This window comes from Podarcis pityusensis (assembly GCF_964106645.2).
Source record: "Podarcis pityusensis genome assembly, chromosome: 13".
In the NCBI taxonomy this organism is placed as follows: domain Eukaryota; kingdom Metazoa; phylum Chordata; class Lepidosauria; order Squamata; family Lacertidae; genus Podarcis; species Podarcis pityusensis.
In genome coordinates, this window is record NC_138038.1 from 33,655,503 (window position 1) to 33,675,513 (window position 20,011).

Here is a 20,011-nt window from a genome sequence, read left to right on the forward strand (position 1 = left end):
CATAATCACAAAACCACTAGTTAAGTGGTTACGCAAAAGCCATATCTAACAATAAAACATGCATAAAAACATGCATGAGACTTGTTGGTTTCAGGTCTCTGAACTGATGCATAATAACGAAATTCAAAGTTTTACTGAAATGCCTTGTTCCTTAAGAATATTCAGAAATGCCCCAGAAATTTAATGATGCCAAGCTTATTATTCACCAGATTATCACTGATCTCTTTTATTTGTGGATTAGACACAGCCTGTCTCTCTTTGTACGGGGAGTTGCCAACCTGGTTCTAGCCAGAAAGTGAAGGAGGGGAAGCCATTTTGCTGTTACGATTGCACCCCATGTCCAGAGGGGAAGATTTCAGAGCACGAAGGTATGCAAATATACACCCACTGTATAGATTTATAATGCAGCATGGCTGTTGTTCAGTGGAAGATTGGTATAAAACAATGTAATGTGTAGAGGATTACTTTTCATCCATGTATGAAGTGCGATTAAAATGCTGATAGAGGAGGATCTTGGATGAAGCTGCTGAATGTAGAAGTTTTTGGGTTGTATAGTACAACCCAAAGGAAGCCAAGTATCAGACATTAGGGGACAAATGTAATGCAAGGATGTCGGAATGGGAGGATTCAGAACTGAGGGAGAACGCCAAGACTCAGAACCCCCCAAAATGCCAGAAATCAGGAACATCACTGTGGAGACAGGAAGCCTATTATATTGCTTTCTGTTTAGATGGAACCAGTAGCCAGCCTGGATGTGTGGGACCAGTTGAGACTCTGAGAATACTCCAGTGACAAATCATGTCAGAGTTAAATGGCTGGGCAGGGTTGACACTTAACATTAAGTCATCATTTGATAAACCATTGTTATTATGAAACTACTTTTTAAAAAGAAGATCATAGCTTATTTTTATGGGGGAACAAGTTCAGTTCCCACTTCTTTTCAAGAAATGAAACCACTTCCTCTCAGCTTATCGACTGGAGGCTGGGATGTTAAAATAATAGCAGAGGGGGACAGTTGTGTCATTTAGTAGAGATTTCTACCATGTTCATGAGATAAAACCATTTTCTTTTCTTTTCTTCAGACATGCAGGACTGCCATAAATGTGCAGAGAAAGATTATCCAAGCAAGAATCAAGATTTCTGCATACCGAAAACTGTAACCTTTTTGTCTCATGAAGAGCCTTTAGGCATCAGTTTAATATCTCTTGCAGTTTCCTTTGCTTTGACCACAGTTTTGGTGGTAGGAACATTTGTGAAGCACCATGACACCCCCATTGTCATTGCCAACAACAGGGGTCTCACCTACACTCTCCTCATCTCCCTCCTGCTCTGCTTCCTTTCTGCTTTGTTGTTTATTGGAAAGCCACAGAAGGTGACCTGTCTCCTCCGACAAACTGCTTTTGGCATCATCTTCTCAGTGGCTGTATCATGTGTGCTGTCAAAAACCATCATAGTGGTTCTGGCTTTCATGGCCACCAAGCCAGGATCTAAGATGAGGAAGTGGGTGGGGAAGAGACTAGCCAACTCCATTGTTCTCTTCTGCTCTTTTGTTCAGGCAGTCATTTGTATTGTGTGGTGGGCAACTGCTCCACCATTCCCACATATTGATATGAGTTCAATGACTTATGAAATTGTGTTAGAATGTAATGAGGGCTCAGCTCCAATGTTTTGCTGTGTCCTGAGCTACATGGGTTTTCTGGCTGTTGTGAGCTTCACTGTGGCATTCCTTGCCAGGAAGTTGCCTGATAGTTTCAATGAAGCCAAATTCATCACTTTTAGCATGTTAGTGTTTTGTAGTGTTTGGTTGTCATTTGTTCCAACCTACTTGAGCACCAAGGGAAAATACATGGTAGCTGTGGAGATCTTTTCTATTTTAGCCTCTAGTGCTGGGTTGCTGGGTTTCATCTTTTTCCCTAAATATTATATAATTGTGCTAAAGCCTGAATTAAACAACAGGGAACAGCTGATAAGGAAAAAAAGATAGAAGAATTTGGGCATATATGTCCTCTACTATAATTTATATTTCCATCATTCCATGTGATTGCAAACTTGAAATTTCAAGTGGCTTTCGGTTTCAGAGCAAAACAGAGTGGTTTCTGCATAATTAGGAGACTAAGTAGGGAATTTGTAAATTAAAAAATTAAAGATATTATTTTAAAAGACAAAAAATATTTGACAAACTCTTTTTAGCTTCTAGGGTTAAGGGCATGTCATGGAAGGCATAGAGGACAAGCAATTCAGTAAAACAGACAACAACTTTATCGTCATTCGTAGGTAAGACTAGAACAGGCTTCCTCAACCTTGGCCCTCCAGATGTTTTGAGACTACAATTCCCATCATCCCTGATCACTGGTCCTGCTAGCTAAGGATCATGGGAGTTGTAGTCCCAAAACACTTGGAAGGCTGAGATTGAGGAAGCCTGGACTAGAACATCAGCAGAAATTAAGTCCAGTGTTGCCTAGTGACTTCACTGCATGATGACATTATCAATGCAGAAAGTAAGTATAAGAAAATTAAGTACTTAAAGTTAAGGTCCATTTAGTGCACCATTTTGTTTTCACAGTGGCCAACCCAAGGTAAATATTCCCTTATGTACAAAATATCCATTTAATAGGGCTCTTCCAGTTTGTTTCGGGCCCCAAACATCAAGCAGGCCACATGCTGGATTTGATCTTTGGCGCAGGTATAGATGTGATCATGTCTCCTTCAATGAAGGTGCCATGATCTGATCACTACACTCTGAAAGCCAGGATTGACTTTCCACCCCCACCCTGCTTAGGTGGCGATCCGATTTGGCCGCAGAGGCTGATGGACCCTGATAGATTCTGTCAAGCCTTGCGGGACCTCCCCCCCCCCCCCCGGCGACTCATTGACTGAGCTTGTTGAGGGCTGGAATATCTGGCTCCTGGCGGCCATCGATGAGATTGCACCTAAGCGCCCTCTGCGACCCCACAGAAACTGGGCACCCTGGTTTACCAAAAAGCTCCAAAAAATGAAGCGAGACCTCAGACTGCTAGAGTGAGTATGACAGGGTGCCTGTGACAGAGCTTCAAGAACATCTTATAGGGTCTTTATGAAAACCTACGAGATGGCAGTGAAGGCCACTAAGAAGTCTTACTTATCAGCCTCCATTGCATCCGCTAGCTCTCACCCGGCACAATTATTTAGTATAATTAGGTCTTTAACGTCCCTGGAGGGACAGCCAAATTTAAATAACAATTTAACACACAGCTGTGAGGCATTTGCGAGCTTTTTTGCGGAGAAGGTCCTGTTGCTCCGCCGTGACTTCCCTGCCAATTTGGATACAATAATGGAACTGGAGGCCCCTCTACTGTCCTCAGGTCCAGTATTGGACCACTTTGACCGGATATCCCCAGCCAATGTGGACAGACTCCTCTGAGCTGGAAAGCCCACCACCTGTCCTCTTGACCCATGCCCGTCCTGGCTGATTAGAGCGTGTCCAGACAAGGTGTGTGCCCCCCTAGGGGATATCATCAATTTGTCCCTTGGCACCGGGACATTCCCAGGGGAATTGAAGGAGGCAGTGGTGCACCCGCTCTTAAAGAAAACATCATTAGATCCTTTAGATCTATCCAATTACCGCCCGGTATCGAATCTTCCGTTCCTGGGTAAGGTGATTAAGAGAGCGGTTGCTGAACAGCTGGTGGGTTTCTGGATGAAACATCGGCTCTGGATCCATTTCAATCTGGCTTCCGCTCTGGCCATGGGACTGAGACGGCTCTGGACGTCCTAACAGATGATCTCTGTAGGCAGCTGGATCGAGGCGGGTCGGGGCTGCTGATTCTTTTAGACCTGTCAGCAGCCTTTGACATGGTCGATCACGAACTCCTGGACCACTGCCTTGCTGATGTGGGGATCCAGGGCACAGTCCTTCAATGGCTGCACTCATTTCTCTCTGGTCGGGGACAGAGGATGGTGCTTGGGGGGTAACTGTCATCGCACCACTCCTTGGTGTGTGGAGTGCCACAGGGTGCGATACTCTCCCCAATGCTTTTCAATATCTTTATGTGCCCCCTTGCCCAGCTTGTCTGGAGTTTTGGGTTGGGCTGCCATCAGTATGCTGATGACACCCAACTCTATCTGTTGATGGATGGCCATCCTGACTCAGCCCCAGAAACACTGATCAGATGTTTGGAAGCTGTGGCTGGATGGTTACGTGGGAGCTGGTTGAAGTTAAATCCTTCGAAGACAGAGGTCCTTGGGCTGGGTCGGGACAATATGGGATGGGGGGGCAACTCCCATATCTTGCGGGGGCACAATTGGTGCCAGCACCATCCGTTAAGAGTTTGGGTGTAATCTTCGACACCTCCTTTTCCATGGAGGCACAGATTGCAGCTACAACAAAGGCGGCATTTTTTCATCTCCGCTAAGCTAAGCAGTTGACTCCTTACCTCTCTCGCCCTGACCTAGCCACTGTGATCCACTCAACAGTCACATCCAGACTGGATTATTGTAACTCGCTCTACTTGGGGCTGCCGTTGAAACTGACCCAGAAACTCCAGCGGGTGCTGAATGCCACGGCGAAACTCCTTACAGGGTCCTCACTGCAGGATCACATTCACCCAGTGCTATACCTGCTGCACTGGCTCCCGGTGGAGTACAGGATCAGATTTAAGGTGCTGGTTTTAACCTTTAAAGCCCTATATGGCCTAGGACCCTCGTATGTACGGGACGGCCTCTCCTGGTATGTCCCACGGAGGACCGTACGGTCTTCAAACAAAAACACCTTGGAGGTCCCAGGCCACAGAGAGGTTAGGCTTGCCTCAACCAGAGCCAGGGCTTTTTTGGCTGTGGCTCCGATCTGTGGAACACTCTGTCACAAGAGACTAGGGCCCTGCGGGACTTGACATCTTTCCACAGGGCCTGCAAGACAGAGCTGTTCCACCAGGACTTTGGCCAAGGCACAGCCTGATCCCCTCCTTTGGTAATTCTTCACAGAACTCTAGCCCAATGGTTGCCATCAATTTGATTTGAACTGATTTTATAATGAATTGATTTTAGATTGCTGTATTATTTTACTGTTGTTAGCCACTCTGAGCCCGGCTTTGGCTGGGGAGGGCAGCATATAAATAAAATTTTATTATTATTAATAATAATAATAATAATAATAATAATAATAATAATAGAGGTTTTATAAGCTTTTAAGGAAATGGGCAGGAGCAAAAATGGGCCACGTTGAGGAATTCTGATTGTGGCAGGAAGTACAATATACCCTGAGTATAAAAATTAAAGAAACACAGCTATCTGCCCAGGAGGACTCCCCTGTGTGAGTGCCTGAGGGCCCTGCTCTTGCCACTTACCACCTGGCCCAGGGCGGGGCCTGAAGCCTCACAAGGACTGCTTGCTGCCTGCTGCCCAGGAGGACTCCCCTGTGTGAGTGCCTGAGGGTCCTGCTCCTGCCACTTACCACCTGGCTCAGGGCGGGGCCTGAAGCCTCACAAGGACTGCTCTGCTGCCCAGGAGGACTCCCCTGTGTGAGTGCCTGAGGGCCCTGCTCTTGCCACTTACCACCTGGCCCAGGGCGGGGCCTGAAGCCTCACAAGGACTGCTTGCTGCCTGCTGCCCAGGAGGACTCCCCTGTGTGAGTGCCTGAGGGTCCTGCTCCTGCCACTTACCACCTGGCCCAGGGCGGGGCCTGAAGCCTCACAAGGACTGCTTGCTGCCTGCTGCCCAGGAGGACTCCCCTGTGTGAGTGCCTGAGGGTCCTGCTCCTGCCACTTACCACCTGGCCCAGGGCGGGGCCTGAAGCCTCACAAGGACTGCTTGCTGCCTGCTGCCCAGGAGGACTCCCCTGTGTGAGTGCCTGAGGGTCCTGCTCCTGCCACTTACCACCTGGCCCAGGGCGGGGCCTGAAGCCTCACAAGGACTGCTTGCTGCCTGCTGCCCAGGAGGACTCCCCTGTGTGAGTGCCTGAGGGTCCTGCTCCTGCCACTTACCACCTGGCCCAGGGCGGGGCCTGAAGCCTCACAAGGACTGCTTGCTGCCTGCTGCCCAGGAGGACTCCCCTGTGTGAGTGCCTGAGGGTCCTGCTCCTGCCACTTACCACCTGGCCCAGGGCGGGGCCTGAAGCCTCACAAGGACTGCTTGCTGCCTGCTGCCCAGGAAGACTCCCCTGTGTGAGTGCCTGAGGGTCCTGCTCCTGCCACTTACCACCTGGCTCAGGGCGGGGCCTGAAGCCTCACAAGGACTGCTTGCTGCCTGCTGCCCAGGAAGACTCCCCTGTGTGAATGCCTGAGGGTCCTGCTCCTGCCACTTACCACCTGGCCCAGGGCGGGGCCTGACAGGCCTCACTAGGACAGTTGCTGTTACTGCTGGAGGGGCACAGAGTGTTTTTAAAATGTTTTTAAAAATTTCTTTTGAATTTTTTGTATGTGGGGGGTGGGGGTGGGATGGATGTTTGGTTGGGCTTGGGGATTTTTTTGATTTTGATGTTTTTGTAATTTTTACAGTTTTTTGTTTCTATTATTTTATTGGTTTTGTTTGCTTGTTTGTTTAAGGTGTTATTTTGTTTTTAAGGGGATCGGTCAGGGCTGCCGGGGAGTGGGTCCCAGCCCACAAAATGGCTGGGGCATGTTCCACGGGGGGGATGCACTGGGACAACCGATGTCAGTGATCACGGGTAGGAGGAGGAGTTACGCTAAGACTAGACAATGTCATTACAGAGGAGGCAGGTTTAGTCGTTGTCTGAGGACTATTCCTGCCTCCAGGTCTGTTCCTGACCGGATGGATACTAGAATCAGGAAGGGATACCCACATGACCTGAAGGTGCTGCTGTGCAATGCCAGGTCAATGATTCATAAGACCACTGCCATCTATGACTTGATCATGGATGGAGGACTTGACCTGGCATGTGTAACAGAGACTTGGTTGGATGAAGCAGATGGGCCTGTCCTTGCCGCTGCTTGTCCACCAGGTTTCTCTTACGCACAGCAACCCAGGTCATGTGGGCGGGGAGGGGGGTTGCAGTGACTTTTAGGAAGTCATTAGTTTGCACCAGGCGTCCTATTGGGAAGACCCAGTTTTCCGAGTGCATGTTCTGGAAGTTGGGCAATAGGGGCAGGACAGGATTCCTTTTGGTGTACCGACCTCCCCGTTGCACCAAGGATTCCCTGCCCGAGCTGCTTCAGGTCGTGGCGGATGTTCTCCCGGAGACACCTAGTTTGGTCGTCCTAGGGGATTTTAACATCCATGCCGACACGACCTTACAAGGGGCCGCTCGGGACTTCGTGGAAAGCATGGCCTCCATGGGGCTGTCCCTGAATAAGTCTGGCCCAACCCATAGCCGCGGACATGCCTTAGACCTGGTGTTTACCTCTATGGATGTTGGTGATCTGACACTAAGTAAAAGCGAAACGAAAGAAGTGCCATGGTCAGACCACTTCCTGGTGCAACTGGACTTCTCTGCGACCCATCCCCTCTGCAGGGAGGTGGGACCAATTTCGATGGTCTGCCCCCACCACTTAATGGATCCAAATGGTTTCCAGAGAGTGGTAGGGGATGCTTTATCCCATGTTGATGGCCTTTCGGCTGATTCCCTGGTGGCCCGCTGGAATGTGGAGTTAACCAGGGATATTGACTGTTTGGCTCCGAAGCGCCCTCTCCGATTGCATGGAGCCCGGACAGCCCCATGGTTTTCCATGGATCTGAGGGCAATGAAACAATCGTTGAGACGGCTAGAGTGCCGGTGACGAATAACTCATTCCGAATCTGACCAGACACAGGTTAGAGCTCAACGCCGAGCCTACCAAGTGGAGATAGCGAAGGCGAAGAAGAATTTCTTCACCGCCTCTATTGCATCTGCAGAAAACAGCAGCAGGAGACTTTTTCAGGTGGTTCACAATTTAGTGGAACCACCTGCAACATCGGGGCCCAGTACGGGCCACATGTTCTCCTGCAATGATTTTGCAAAGTTTTTTTGCAGATAAAATCGCTCAGATTCGGGAAGAAGTAGACTCCACCGTGGGAGCAGGGCCAGGGCGGGAGAGTGCTAGAGTTTTGTCTAGTCAAGTTGAGTGGGATCAGTTCCAATCTGTTACCTCCGAGTATGTGGACAGGCTGCTTGGACGAGTGAAACCAACCACCTGTCTCCTGGATCCTTGCCCATCCTGGCTTATAAAAGCTAGCTGGGAAGGGCTGGGTAATGGGCTTCGTGGGGTGGTGAATGCTTCCCTCCGTGAGGGAGCCTTCCCAGACCCGCTGAAAGAGGCGGTTATTAAACCGCTTCTTAAAAAAAAATCTTTAGATGCGGCCACGATGGCCCACTATCGCCCAGTCTCAAATCTTCCATTCTTGGGCAAGGTGATTAAGCAAGTGGTTGCTGAACAACTCCAGGCACGCCTGGAAGAAGCGGACCATTTGCATCCCTTCCAGTCAGGATTCAGGCCTCATCATGGGACTGAAACTGCCTTGGTCGCACTGGTTGATGATCTCCTGCGGGCTAGGGACAAAGGTGAGAGCTGTTTCCTAGTTCTGCTGGATCTCTCAGCGGCGTTTGATACCATCGACCATAACATCCTTCTGGACCGTCTTGAGGGGCTGGGAGCTGGGGGCACTGTCATACAGTGGTTCCGCTCCTTCCTCCTGGGCCATGTTCAGAAAGTGGTGGTGGGGGATGAGTGTTCAGACCCCTGGGATCTCACTTGTGGGGTGCCTCAGGGTTCTGTCCTCTCCCCCATGCTTTTCAACATTTACATGCAGCCGCTGGGAGAGATCATCAGGAGGTTTGGGCTGGGTGTTCATCAGTATGCGGATGATACCCAGCTCTACCTCTCTTTTAAATCAGAACCAGTGAAGGCGGTGAAGGTCCTGTGTGAGTGTCTGGAGGCGGTTGGAGGATGGATGGCGGCTAACAGATTGAGGTTGAATCCTGACAAGACAGAAGTACTGTTTTGCGGGGACAGGAGGCGGGCAGGTGTGGAGGATTCCCTGGTCCTGAATGGGGTAACTGTGCCCCTGAAGGACCAGGTGCGCAGCCTGGGAGTCATTTTGGACTCACAGCTGTCCATGGAGGCACAGGTCAAATCTGTGTCCAGGGCAGCTGTTTACCAGCTCCATCTGGTACGTAGGCTGAGACCCTATTTGCCTGTGGACTGTCTCACCAGAGTGGTGCATGCTCTGGTTATCTCCCGCTTAGACTACTGTGATGCGCTCTATCTGGGGCTATCTTTGAAGGTGACTCGGAAACTACAACTAATCCAGAATGCGGCAGCTAGACTGGTGACTGGGGGCGGCCGCCGAGACCATATAACACCGGTCTTGAAAGACCTACATTGGCTCCCAGTACGTTTCCGAGCACAATTCAAAGTGTTGGTGCTGACCTTTAAAGCCCTAAACGGCCTCGGTCCAGTATACCTGAAGGAGCGTCTCCACCCCCATCATTCTGCCCGGATGCTGAGGTCCAGCGCTGAGGGCCTTCTGGCGGTTCCCTCATTGTGAGAAGTGAGGTTACAGGGAACCAGGAAGAGGGCCTTCTCGGTAGTGGCACCCACCCTGTGAAACGCCCTTCCAGCAGATGTCAAAGCGATAAACAACTACCTGACATTCAGAAGACATCTGTTCAGGGAAGTTTTTAATGTGTGATATTTTAGTGTATTTTTGGTTTCTATGGAAGCTGCCCAGAGTGGCTGGGGAGGCCCAGCCAGATGGGCAGGGTATAAATAAATTATTATTATTATTATTATTATTATTATTATTATTATTATACTGATAACAAGTGGGACTGAAAGAACCGTTTCCTTGTAGGGTGTATGGATTGTGATTTGAGCAGTCTATGGCAACTTTTCATTCTACTGATTGTCAAGGACATTTTGTTGAGCCTTATTATCAAACATGCTAATTTCATCTGTAATTATTCCTATGGTCCTTTTTTTTTTTGCTGTGGGTCTCTTATATTGACTAAGGCATTGAGCATGTATCCAGCATCAGGTAGCTCCCTTGTTACTTGATAGGAACCTGGTGGGGTCAAACTTGCATTGGGGAGTCACCTCCAACACAGATTGGATGCGACAACCTCACACAGGCCACCACTGGGGGAGGTGTACTGGCCCATCGGTCCCCCAGTGGACTCCCAGAGTCACTGCTCCTGGACCCCTCTGACAGGGTAGCCCTGTGACTAAGAATCCAGCCCAATGCCATATCTTCCAAAGTTGTGATGGTTGCTATGACGAAAGCGAAAACCTGTACATGTATATGGATTGTGATTTGAGCAGCCTAGGTCAACTTTTCATTCTACAGATTACCATTGTCAAGAACAAATGGTGAGATGACCAGTCTTATTATCAAACATGTTAATTTTGTCTGTAGTTGTAGAATACAGCAATGCCTGGTGTGCCCCCCCCCCCCATGGATCTCTATATCTGTGGGAAAGAACATTTCATTCCAGATGTTGCAAACATGTTTCTTCACCAATTTCCACAAGAAATACCCAGATTTGAACAGGTGATTACCTTCGTCTATAATTATCAAAACCAGTTAATTATACTGGATTGTCCAACCTCTTGTGGAATTTCAGTAGCCACAAGCAAAACTAATAGGAGAGGCTGTGAAGGATGTTATAAAGAAACCCAGCACTGTTTAGAGCAAGAGAGGGGAACTGGGGGAATCTGTGTGTAGATTGAAAATCTGCCCTTTTACTTATGATGGTTGTTTTAGTGGCCTTGCTGCTGGTGCTGTTTCCTCACATGGCATTGATAGCTCACATTGTTAAATGCAGGGTTTGGTACCTACACCATCCACTTCACGTGTATCATCAGTCAGGAAATTTTATCATTGGACACATTGCTTCTTATGGTGGTTTCATTTCCAGTTCAGCACTATTCACTGAAGAACCCCCACCAGCATTGCCTGAAGAGTTTGCGTAAGAACTTGATTTATTTCATTTATTTTGTTGTTAAATAATAAAACATGACAAGACTAACAAAAAATGGATCACTAAACATATTATTTTATAGTACATAATAATGAGATGATTACAGTAAACCAGTAAAACGAGTTCCTCAGTAAATCAGCTTTGAAAACACAAAAATTATAGGAGTAATGCCGTATTGCAACATATATATTATAGATATATCTCATCTGTATGTACCTTTGTTCCAGCAAAGAGATTTACTGTTCTAGTTGCATATTTTGTATCCTGTATGAACCATATGCTTTATTCAACTTTCTGGATGTATCATTGACTGTTTAGTACCCATTTTTAGGAAGTCCTGGTTAGTAAAGCTTTAAATCGTATTTATGGCTCTGGACAATTTTTATTTGAAAAGGATTCAGTTTTTATGTATCCAATATTAATATCTGCAATAGTTCAGTGAGACCTTTCCTTGTCCTGCTCACTAAGAGTCTCTTTAAACTGAAGCTGCTGGGGTAGAATCCACAAATATCTGGAAACAAAGGATATACCCCATGCCAGTCAAGTATCCCTATTTTCTGAGACATTCAGTGAATTACAGAAGCAATCCCAAATTCTGATTTCATCAGAGAATATCCTGTTTTCCCTCCACCGATAATGGGAGAAAGATGAGCCGGCGCTTGCCACTTGCACTTGCACTTAGCAGAGGGACCTTCATGAAATGGAACTTTTGTGTGTAGGAGAGGCAGTTCCCTGCAGGAGCAGAGGCAGCAGACACATGGCATGCTCTTGCTTGCCACTCTCTGCCACTGTCCAAGCCATTGCTGCTGTCATGGCGGTGTGATGCGCAGGAGGAGGAAAAGAATGAGGAGGGAAGAGAGCAAGCAGCTTCCAGGTAGGGGCTGTCACAGGAGAGGCAGCCAGCAGATTCACACATCTTTTGGTGCCATTCTCCTGCGTGAGCCAGCCAACGAGCCAGCTAACATCCATCCTGATTTTCTGCTGGAAAAGGTTGGAGGGTATGTGTGCCCAGTTGAGCCTTCCCCAAAATCCACAACTGATTTTTTAAGGGTAGTGCTCATTGGCAATTTGGGGAAATGAACTACATCTCAGTGCTACCATCAGCCAAAGAATTTTCATGGATCCAAATTCATAATTCTGGCAGCCCTTTCTCTGTAAAAGTCAATGTAACCTGAATTTTGACTTTTTGGAAACATCATTCTCATCATATTAGAGGAGATTTATGATTTCCATTATTCAGATGTAACCTATTTTATTTATGTCACCTGATATACAAAGCAATAATCCTTCAGTTTACAAATGTCGCCACCACCACCATCACTTTCTTGTGTTCCTAACGCATGATATTAAAAAGATTATTTCTTTTTGATTTTCATTTTGTTCTCTAGCTTATTTTCAGTGAAAGCATCTTCACAAAATGCTTGATGTGTTTCATGGTTGGTGCTTCTTGTTTCCATTATCTTTGCATAGGCCACCTTAAACTAAAGACTGCCTTCAAAATATTTTAATAATAATGAGATACAGATGCAGAAAGTAAAGTAAATCCCATAGTGTTCTTTGGGTTTGCTTAAAGGTAATTCTGCACAGAATCTCAATCTTAAAATGTTATACCAATGCTTATGGGATTGAGCACCAATGGATTCAAAGGGATTGCTTTGGAATTACCTTTTGGGTTGTGCAACAGGTGTAGAACACTCTTCTGATAAAATACACTATTCTTATTCTAGAGTGGTGCCCAAGAGTTACCAGTTCATCCTGGCCTTGACATTTGCAGTAAAGGAAATCAATGAAAACCCTCAGCTATTACCAAATATCACCTTGGGCTTCAACATCTATGACAGCTATGCTGATGCAAGGAAAACATATCATGCCACAATGCTACTTTTATTCACACTGGAGAAATTTTTACCCAACTATATATGTAGCATCCAAAATAATCTGACAGCTGTCATCGGTGGTCTGGATGCACAAATCTCCCTTCATGTGGCAACTATCTTGGATATTTATAAGATTCCACAGGTAGGACATCTGTGCCTGGTTTTCTGTGGGGAATATTAAAAATTCATACTATTTTCATTCTTTCTTGCAGATTGTATTTTATAGTTTAGAGACAGAAATACATACATTGGAAGTAATCAGATCAACCATTATCTTTCTTTGCTTCTTTTGCAAAGCACACTGAGACTAAGAAAAAATATATTCATAGTTCATTTGCAAATGAGAAAAACCACATGACATTCATAAAGTTTAACTGCAAATCAGTACTACATTTACATGGGTAGTCAAAGATCTGGAAACAGAAAGCATGTCTTTCATTATTGCAGGCCATGTTCAAATGGACATCTTATTCATTGTTTCCAATGTGCCAAGTTGTTAATTCTTTGTCTATATTGCTGACATCCAATAATAATGAATGGGGTATCATGTGAAGCAATTGTTCGTGCCAACCATGGACTGACCATTTTGAAGACTGGGAAGCAGACCCATTCATAAAGTGGAGGTTAATTTTCACCGAAGTAACACCAAAATAGTTCAAAACATAATTAAGGGCTCATCTACACTTATCGTTGTTCCATATTTCTATGAACAGGTCTGGGCTTTCTAGGTCTGTGTCTGAGAGCTTGTTTCCCCGTGAAAACCTGCTCTTTACTCAAAGAAACTGGGAATCCATGGAATCTATGGAAAAAGCACTTTGCTGTTGGCTCTGATTCAGCTGTAAATATTGAGTTTTTCTTGAGCAAGTGGGCGGGGGGGGGAGTGCTTGGACACAGACTGGGAAAGTGTGGACCTCTGCCTAGAAAGTGTGGGGCAAAAGTTAAATATGGATAAGTTCTACCTGTTTGAGGAGAGAACCTTATCCTGAAGATATCCAGCAAGGCAGTGGAGGTTGCACACCAGAGTTTTCCTTCTCCTAGATGGGCTACCTCCCCAGGTTGATGGGTTACATCTGCCTCTCACTTCCCTCTACACCATGTGAGGAAACCACCTTCTCAACTGTTGGACCCACTATTGGTCTTGTCCATTCAATGGACCAGAGCCTGTTGTTACATTTAAGACCAACAATAATACATTATTTTAATATATTAGTAGCAGGAGACTATCTTGGGAAGCAGGCAGATGCTTGGATGACTAGAGAGTCAAAGGTGTGCTAAAGTAGGATAAGGAAATTGTAGAGAAACTGAATGAATTCTTTGCAACTGTCTTCAACAGAGGAAGATATAGGGCAGATCCTCAATAATCAAATCACTGATGAGAGAGGCCTTACTCAGAACTAGCATGGCATTCAGCAACAGCAGCCTTAGACTCTAGGGCTGGCTGTTAGGACAAACATAATTCCCTAAGTTGAAGTTGGGGCTGGCATTAACTGCTTGTGCCCAACCTGTCCCACACCCCACACCACAAATCCCGCTGCATAGAACCACTTATGGTTATAATTATCTTTCCTACCCATTTCTCTTTAGCTCATATATGGCCCCGCTCCAGTGATGAATGATAAAACCCCACGGATTCCTTTCTATCAGATGGCACCCCAGGAAGGCCACCAGTTTGCAGGAATTCTCTCTTTGCTTCTGTATTTCAGGTGGACATGGATTGGAATCACTGTGATGGATAATGACAATGGAGAAAGTTTTGTACAAAATGTGCTCCCACTCTTCTCCCAGAGTGGCATCTGTTTTGCCTTTATAGAAAGAGTCCCCAAACATAGTTTTCTCATTGATGGTCTTGCCATGATGGAACAGGGGGCAAACATACATGATAAAGTGATGAGCAGCAACGCCAATGTAGTGGTAGTCTATGGAGAAGCTTATTCCTTTGTATTTTTTAGATGGCTTCCATATCTATCAAAATTAGAACAAATATCAAATAAAGTAAAAAGTAAAGTATGGATAACCACAGCTCAAATGGAGTTCATTTCATTGACCTTTCAGCGGGATTGGGATGCAACTATATTCAATGGTGCTATAGCCTTCAGAATTCATTCCAATAATCTACCAGGATTTCATCAATACGTTGAGGGCAGAAACCCCTTCAATGCAGAAGATGATGATTTCATCTGGGATTTCTGGCAACATGCCTTTGGCTGTGTATTTCCCCATCGCATTCTGGATGAAGTGGTGGGGGATATCTGCACAGGAATGGAGAAGGTAGAGAACCTTCCTGCGTCTCTCTTTGAAATGACAGTGCAAGGTCAAAGCTACAGCATCTACAATGCTGTCTTTGCCTTGGCCCATGCTTTACATGCCATGTCCTTAGCAAGACTCAAACATTCCCAAAGGATGAATAGAGGAAGGCAAAAGCTTTGGAAGCAACAATTTTGGCAGGTAAAGGAGTAGACCACCTCAAGTGGGCGTTACATTCTTTCCAACTCTTCCTCTACGGACATTTTCCTCTTCCTTCTTTTCCAGGCAACTAGAAAGTAGAGATAAGCCCTATTCAGTCAGGCATTCTGATGTCCTCTTTGAGGTCTGTGAAATCAATGTATGAATTATTTACAGAGGGATAATCATATCATTCTGTTGCAGCATGTAATGATAGTATTGCTGATTTATGTAGTAACATTTCATGAAATATTTTTGATGAGTACATCAAAGGATGAGTACATATCCCCTCCATTTTATTATTTGAAATTGAAATTATTTGAAATTGCCCACAGCATTATTCTACTGGTAGCATTAGAATGGGGATGGCAAATCTTTTTTTCTGTTTGAAGACTTCATTTCCTCATGGCTAAATATCCTAGAATTTCATTCCAGCAGTAGCTAGGGCAAAAATGACAGTGGGCATGGTTGGAGCTAGTAGTGGACTGCACCACCTCACAAACACACATTCACATATACACATGCACTGACCATATAGATATGCATGCGGACATTTATTCACACATTTTTCTACACCAATTGAATCTCTTTCCCTGTCTCACTCAAAAACATACACCCACTAATATATTAACTCATTCATTGTCTCCCCTTCCCCATTAGGCTTTAGCTTGTAAATATAAAATTTACAGCATGTTATGGTTTAAGGGGAAATTATATGAAAATGATACCGTGGTACCTCGGGTTAAGTACTTAATTCGTTCCAGAGGTCCGTTCTTAACCTGAAACTGTTCTTAACCTGAAGCACCACTTTAGCTAATGGGGCCTCCCGCCGCCGCTGTGCCTCCAGAGCACAATTTCTGTTCTCATCCTGAAGCAAAGTTCTTAACTTGAGGTACTATTTCTGGATTAGCAGAGTCTGTAACCTGAAGCGTATGTAACCTGAAGCATATGTAACCCTAGGTACCAGTGTATATTGATGATATCTAAAGGTAAAGGGACCCCTGACCATTAAGTCCAGACTCAGACGACTGTGGGGTTGCAGCACTAATCTTGCTTTACTGGCTGAGGGAGCCGGCGTTTGTCCACAGACAACTTCCGGGTCATGTGGCCAGCATGACTAAGCGGCTTCTGGTGAACCAGAGCAGCGCACGGAAACACCATTTACCTTCCTGCTGGAGTGGTACCTATACATCTACTTGCACTTTGATGTGCTTTTGAACTCACCCCGTCACGGGGCCTCAAACCGCGGCCTTCTGATCAGCAAGCCCTAGGCTCTGTGGTTTAGACCACAGCGCCACCCGCGTCACTCTATTGATGGTATCTAACACCAAATAAATTGGCAAAAATGTATAAATCTAAATCCAGTAAGTGTTGGAAATGGAAAGAGAAAGATGGTTCTTTTTATCTTAAGTGGTGGTCTTGTGGTAAGGTTAAAGCTTACTGGGAAATGATATATAATGGAATGAAAAAAATGTTTAAAATAACCTTTGTTTAAAAAACCCGGAAGCTTTTCTTTTGGGAATTATAGAAACAGAACTACCTAAAATGTATAGAAACTTATTCGTGTGGGTGGCTCGTACCCCCTACGATGAAGTATATTCAAAAATGATTGTTTATGAGATTTACTTTTACTTTTTTCATTTTCTTATGTTTTATTTTCTTTTTCTTTGTATATTTTATATGTATATGTACTGTAAATACTGTATCTAATAAAGAAAAGAAAAAGAAAAAGAAAAGAAACAGCAGCAAGAATGTTACTTGGTCCAAAATGGAAAGAAGCAGAAGTCCCAGCAAAGGAAGAATTGATGCAAAACTTATGGAATACACAGAAATGGAGAAACTTACCAGAAGAATAAGAAATAAAGATAACAAACTTTTTATAAAAGAATGCAAATGGCTTATTGAATATTTACAGACATATTGTAAACAGATAAGAACACTGGCAGGATTATTGTAATAACCTGCAGTTTTATAAGCATATATATATAAAGTAGATGAATAAATGAGCAAAGTAAGTTAATTTGGATATGCAGAGGGTATTAAAAAATAAATTTAAGGAACCGCAGAAAGGGGGGGAGAAGTGGAGAAGTCAAGTTTTGAAATGTTAAAATGATTGTAAAATTGGTGAAATGTATAAAACCAGTGAAATATATAACTGAAAAGTATAAATAAAATTTGAAAACTGGGGGGGGGGGGTTAGATTGTAAATGCTTATGCACTATTTTCTATATTTTTGCTTTTTGTTTTCAATTTAGCTTCACCACTTTCTGAGAGGTATGTCATTTAACAACACTGCAGGAGACACAGTTTCCTTTAACCAGAACGGAGAGATAATATCTGGCTTGGATGTCATCAACTGTGTTATTTTCCCCAACCAATCCCTTCACAAAGTGGAAATTGGGAGAATAGATCCCCAGGCTCCGCCAGGCCGAGTGTTCACCATTGATGAAGATGCGATAACATGGCATGACTGGTTTAACCAGGTAGATTCCAGGTGACATTTATCTAGAAAGTCATCCAGTTTTGAATGAGCATTGAACATCTGTCCTGATGCCAAGATTTAAGTTCGTTTAATAAATATAAAGACCTGTGGAAATACTGGTATTTGCCTTATGAAACAAACTGCACCCAAAAATTTCCATCCTAATTGCTGACCCGGAAAGGGTGTGAGAATAAGTGTGGATAGTGGAGGCAACAGAAGACCAGAGGGAAAAGCCAATAGCAAACAGAAACAGGTAGAAGAGACAACTAAAGCTTTACATGGAAACAGTAGAAGAGGTGGTGAAGATGAACAGAATGGAAAAGGGAGGGAGAGAAATGGAGTCAAGCTGCTGGGACAGATGGGGCACACTGGGTCTAGGAATTAATGCATCTCTCTATTAGTGCTTCATGTCACCGATTCATTTTTTGTTCCATTTTAAAAAGTTTCAAATTATATATTTAAATGGGTGTTTTAATTGTTATTTTCTCTCAAAATACATATTTAATTAAATCCACATTTTAATCTGCATATTGAGAATTGTTTTGCAGTTCTAGGGGTTCTTTTGAAAGGTATGATTGGCATCACTATTGGCCTCACTCTCACTTTATGGCCTAGATTTCCAAGCTGTTTCTTCCTTGGTTTAGAGTCTTCAACTGAAGCTGCTGGTTTTTAGTGCCAGAAAGAATTTTACCCTTGGCACAATTAGCCTTTGGTTGAGACGTTCCTGCCTTTCTCAGTGGATAAAATGTTGGATTCCAAGTGTATGAATTTTAAGATTCTCATTCTGTTCTTTTTTTTACTGATTAGACTCAGCCTCTTTCTGTCTGTACAGAGAGTTGCCACCCCGGTTTTAGGAAGAAAGTGAAGGAGGGGGAGCCATCTTGCTGCTATGACTGCATCCCATGTCCAGAGGGGAAGATTTCAAATCAAAAGGGTAAGAGATATACCAAGGAGATTGGATCCAGATGCAATAGTTACTGCTAAATAAAAGAAATGAGGCTTGTATTAAGCCATGTCTAGGTTGCTAGAGAAGGTAAATGACCCACAACTTATGAGACAGACACACACACACACACACACACATAGAGAGAGAGAGAGAGAGAGAGAGAGAGCGCACTCAGTTGCTAGAGCACGAGACTCTTAATCTCAGAGTCATGGGTTCGAGCCTCATGTTAGGCAAAAGATTCCTGCATTGCAGGGGTTTGGACTAGACGGCCATCTTGGTTCCTTCCAAGTGTACAATTCTATGATTTGTGCTGGCTGCCAACCTACTACAGGACCATGATCAGTGCCGGATTTATGTATAAGCTAAACAAGCTATAGCTTAGGGCCCCACTCTCTTGGGGCCCCCCCAAAAAAATTAAAGAAAAAAACACTGGATATACATTTCCAAAATATAAGATAAGAAACAAATAAAATAAAACCTACATACAGCAACTGTGTTTTGTGTTGTGTAGGCTCCTATGACGTAAGTAATGGGCCCCATCTGCTAGCCTGCTCCCTAAAATATCATTGGTTTGGACATATAAAGGACCCCATCACCTCCAGTAGCTTAGGGCCTCATCAAACCTAAATATGGCCCTGACCATGGTTTCGGTACTAGCATCTGATGCCATATGTAGCTCCGGCCAAGGTTACTTGTAAGACCCCTTATTCCTTACATACCTAACCGGGCACTGGGGTCTGTGGGAAAACTCCTTGTAGCAGTTCCAAAGATATCAGATGCTTGTACCACACTAACTCAAAGTAGGGCTTTTATGGTGGCTGTCCCTCTTACATGGACTAGCATTATGGTCAAGATTTGACAGGTACTATCTGCATTTTCTGTTAACAATTGATTTTTTTTTATTTTTTTGTTCTGTCAGGTTTTCCCAACTGGATGAATGGGTTTCTATAGGTTTTTGAATGCCATGGGTGTCAGTTCTGTATTGAATTGTTTCAGGTTTTTTAAACTTGTTTGTTTTTGTGGTGTTTTAAACTGTTTTACTTGAGACACGTATGTAGAAGGCGATGAATAAATGAATAGTGATAATAACAATAATAATTTCTAACTTTTCCACTTAATTTCAAAAGGGATCTTTGTATTGACAACTATATAGGGAGCTAAAGGTGCACAGAAGATCTGTGATCCACAGGAACAAACATGTCAGACTATGCATACCTCATGACTGCTTTTCTTTACTATTTAAATTTGGATGAAATCTTTTGCAAGGGCTGGAAAGAAGCTTTAGAATTGGACATAATCTGTCATGTTTTGTGTGTGTTTTTCTGAACACTGGCCTTTGGGTATTCTGGATACATTTATCCAGTAAGAATGACAAA

General features: G+C 44.4%; 1 protein-coding gene across 1 annotated transcript in view; it reads left to right on the forward strand.

The window, feature by feature from the left end:
* LOC308460870 (vomeronasal type-2 receptor 26-like) overlaps nucleotides 1-20,011 on the forward strand; it is a gene marked incomplete at both ends in the record, with an annotated part of 35,044 nt that overhangs the window by 13,737 nt on the left and 1,296 nt on the right. The window contains 3 exons of the mRNA XM_080977404.1: nucleotides 14,629-15,210; nucleotides 17,463-17,690; nucleotides 18,497-18,623. Coding sequence (XP_080833530.1) covers nucleotides 14,629-15,210; nucleotides 17,463-17,690; nucleotides 18,497-18,623 — 937 coding nt within the window. The remainder of the gene's footprint in view (nucleotides 1-14,628; nucleotides 15,211-17,462; nucleotides 17,691-18,496; nucleotides 18,624-20,011) is intronic.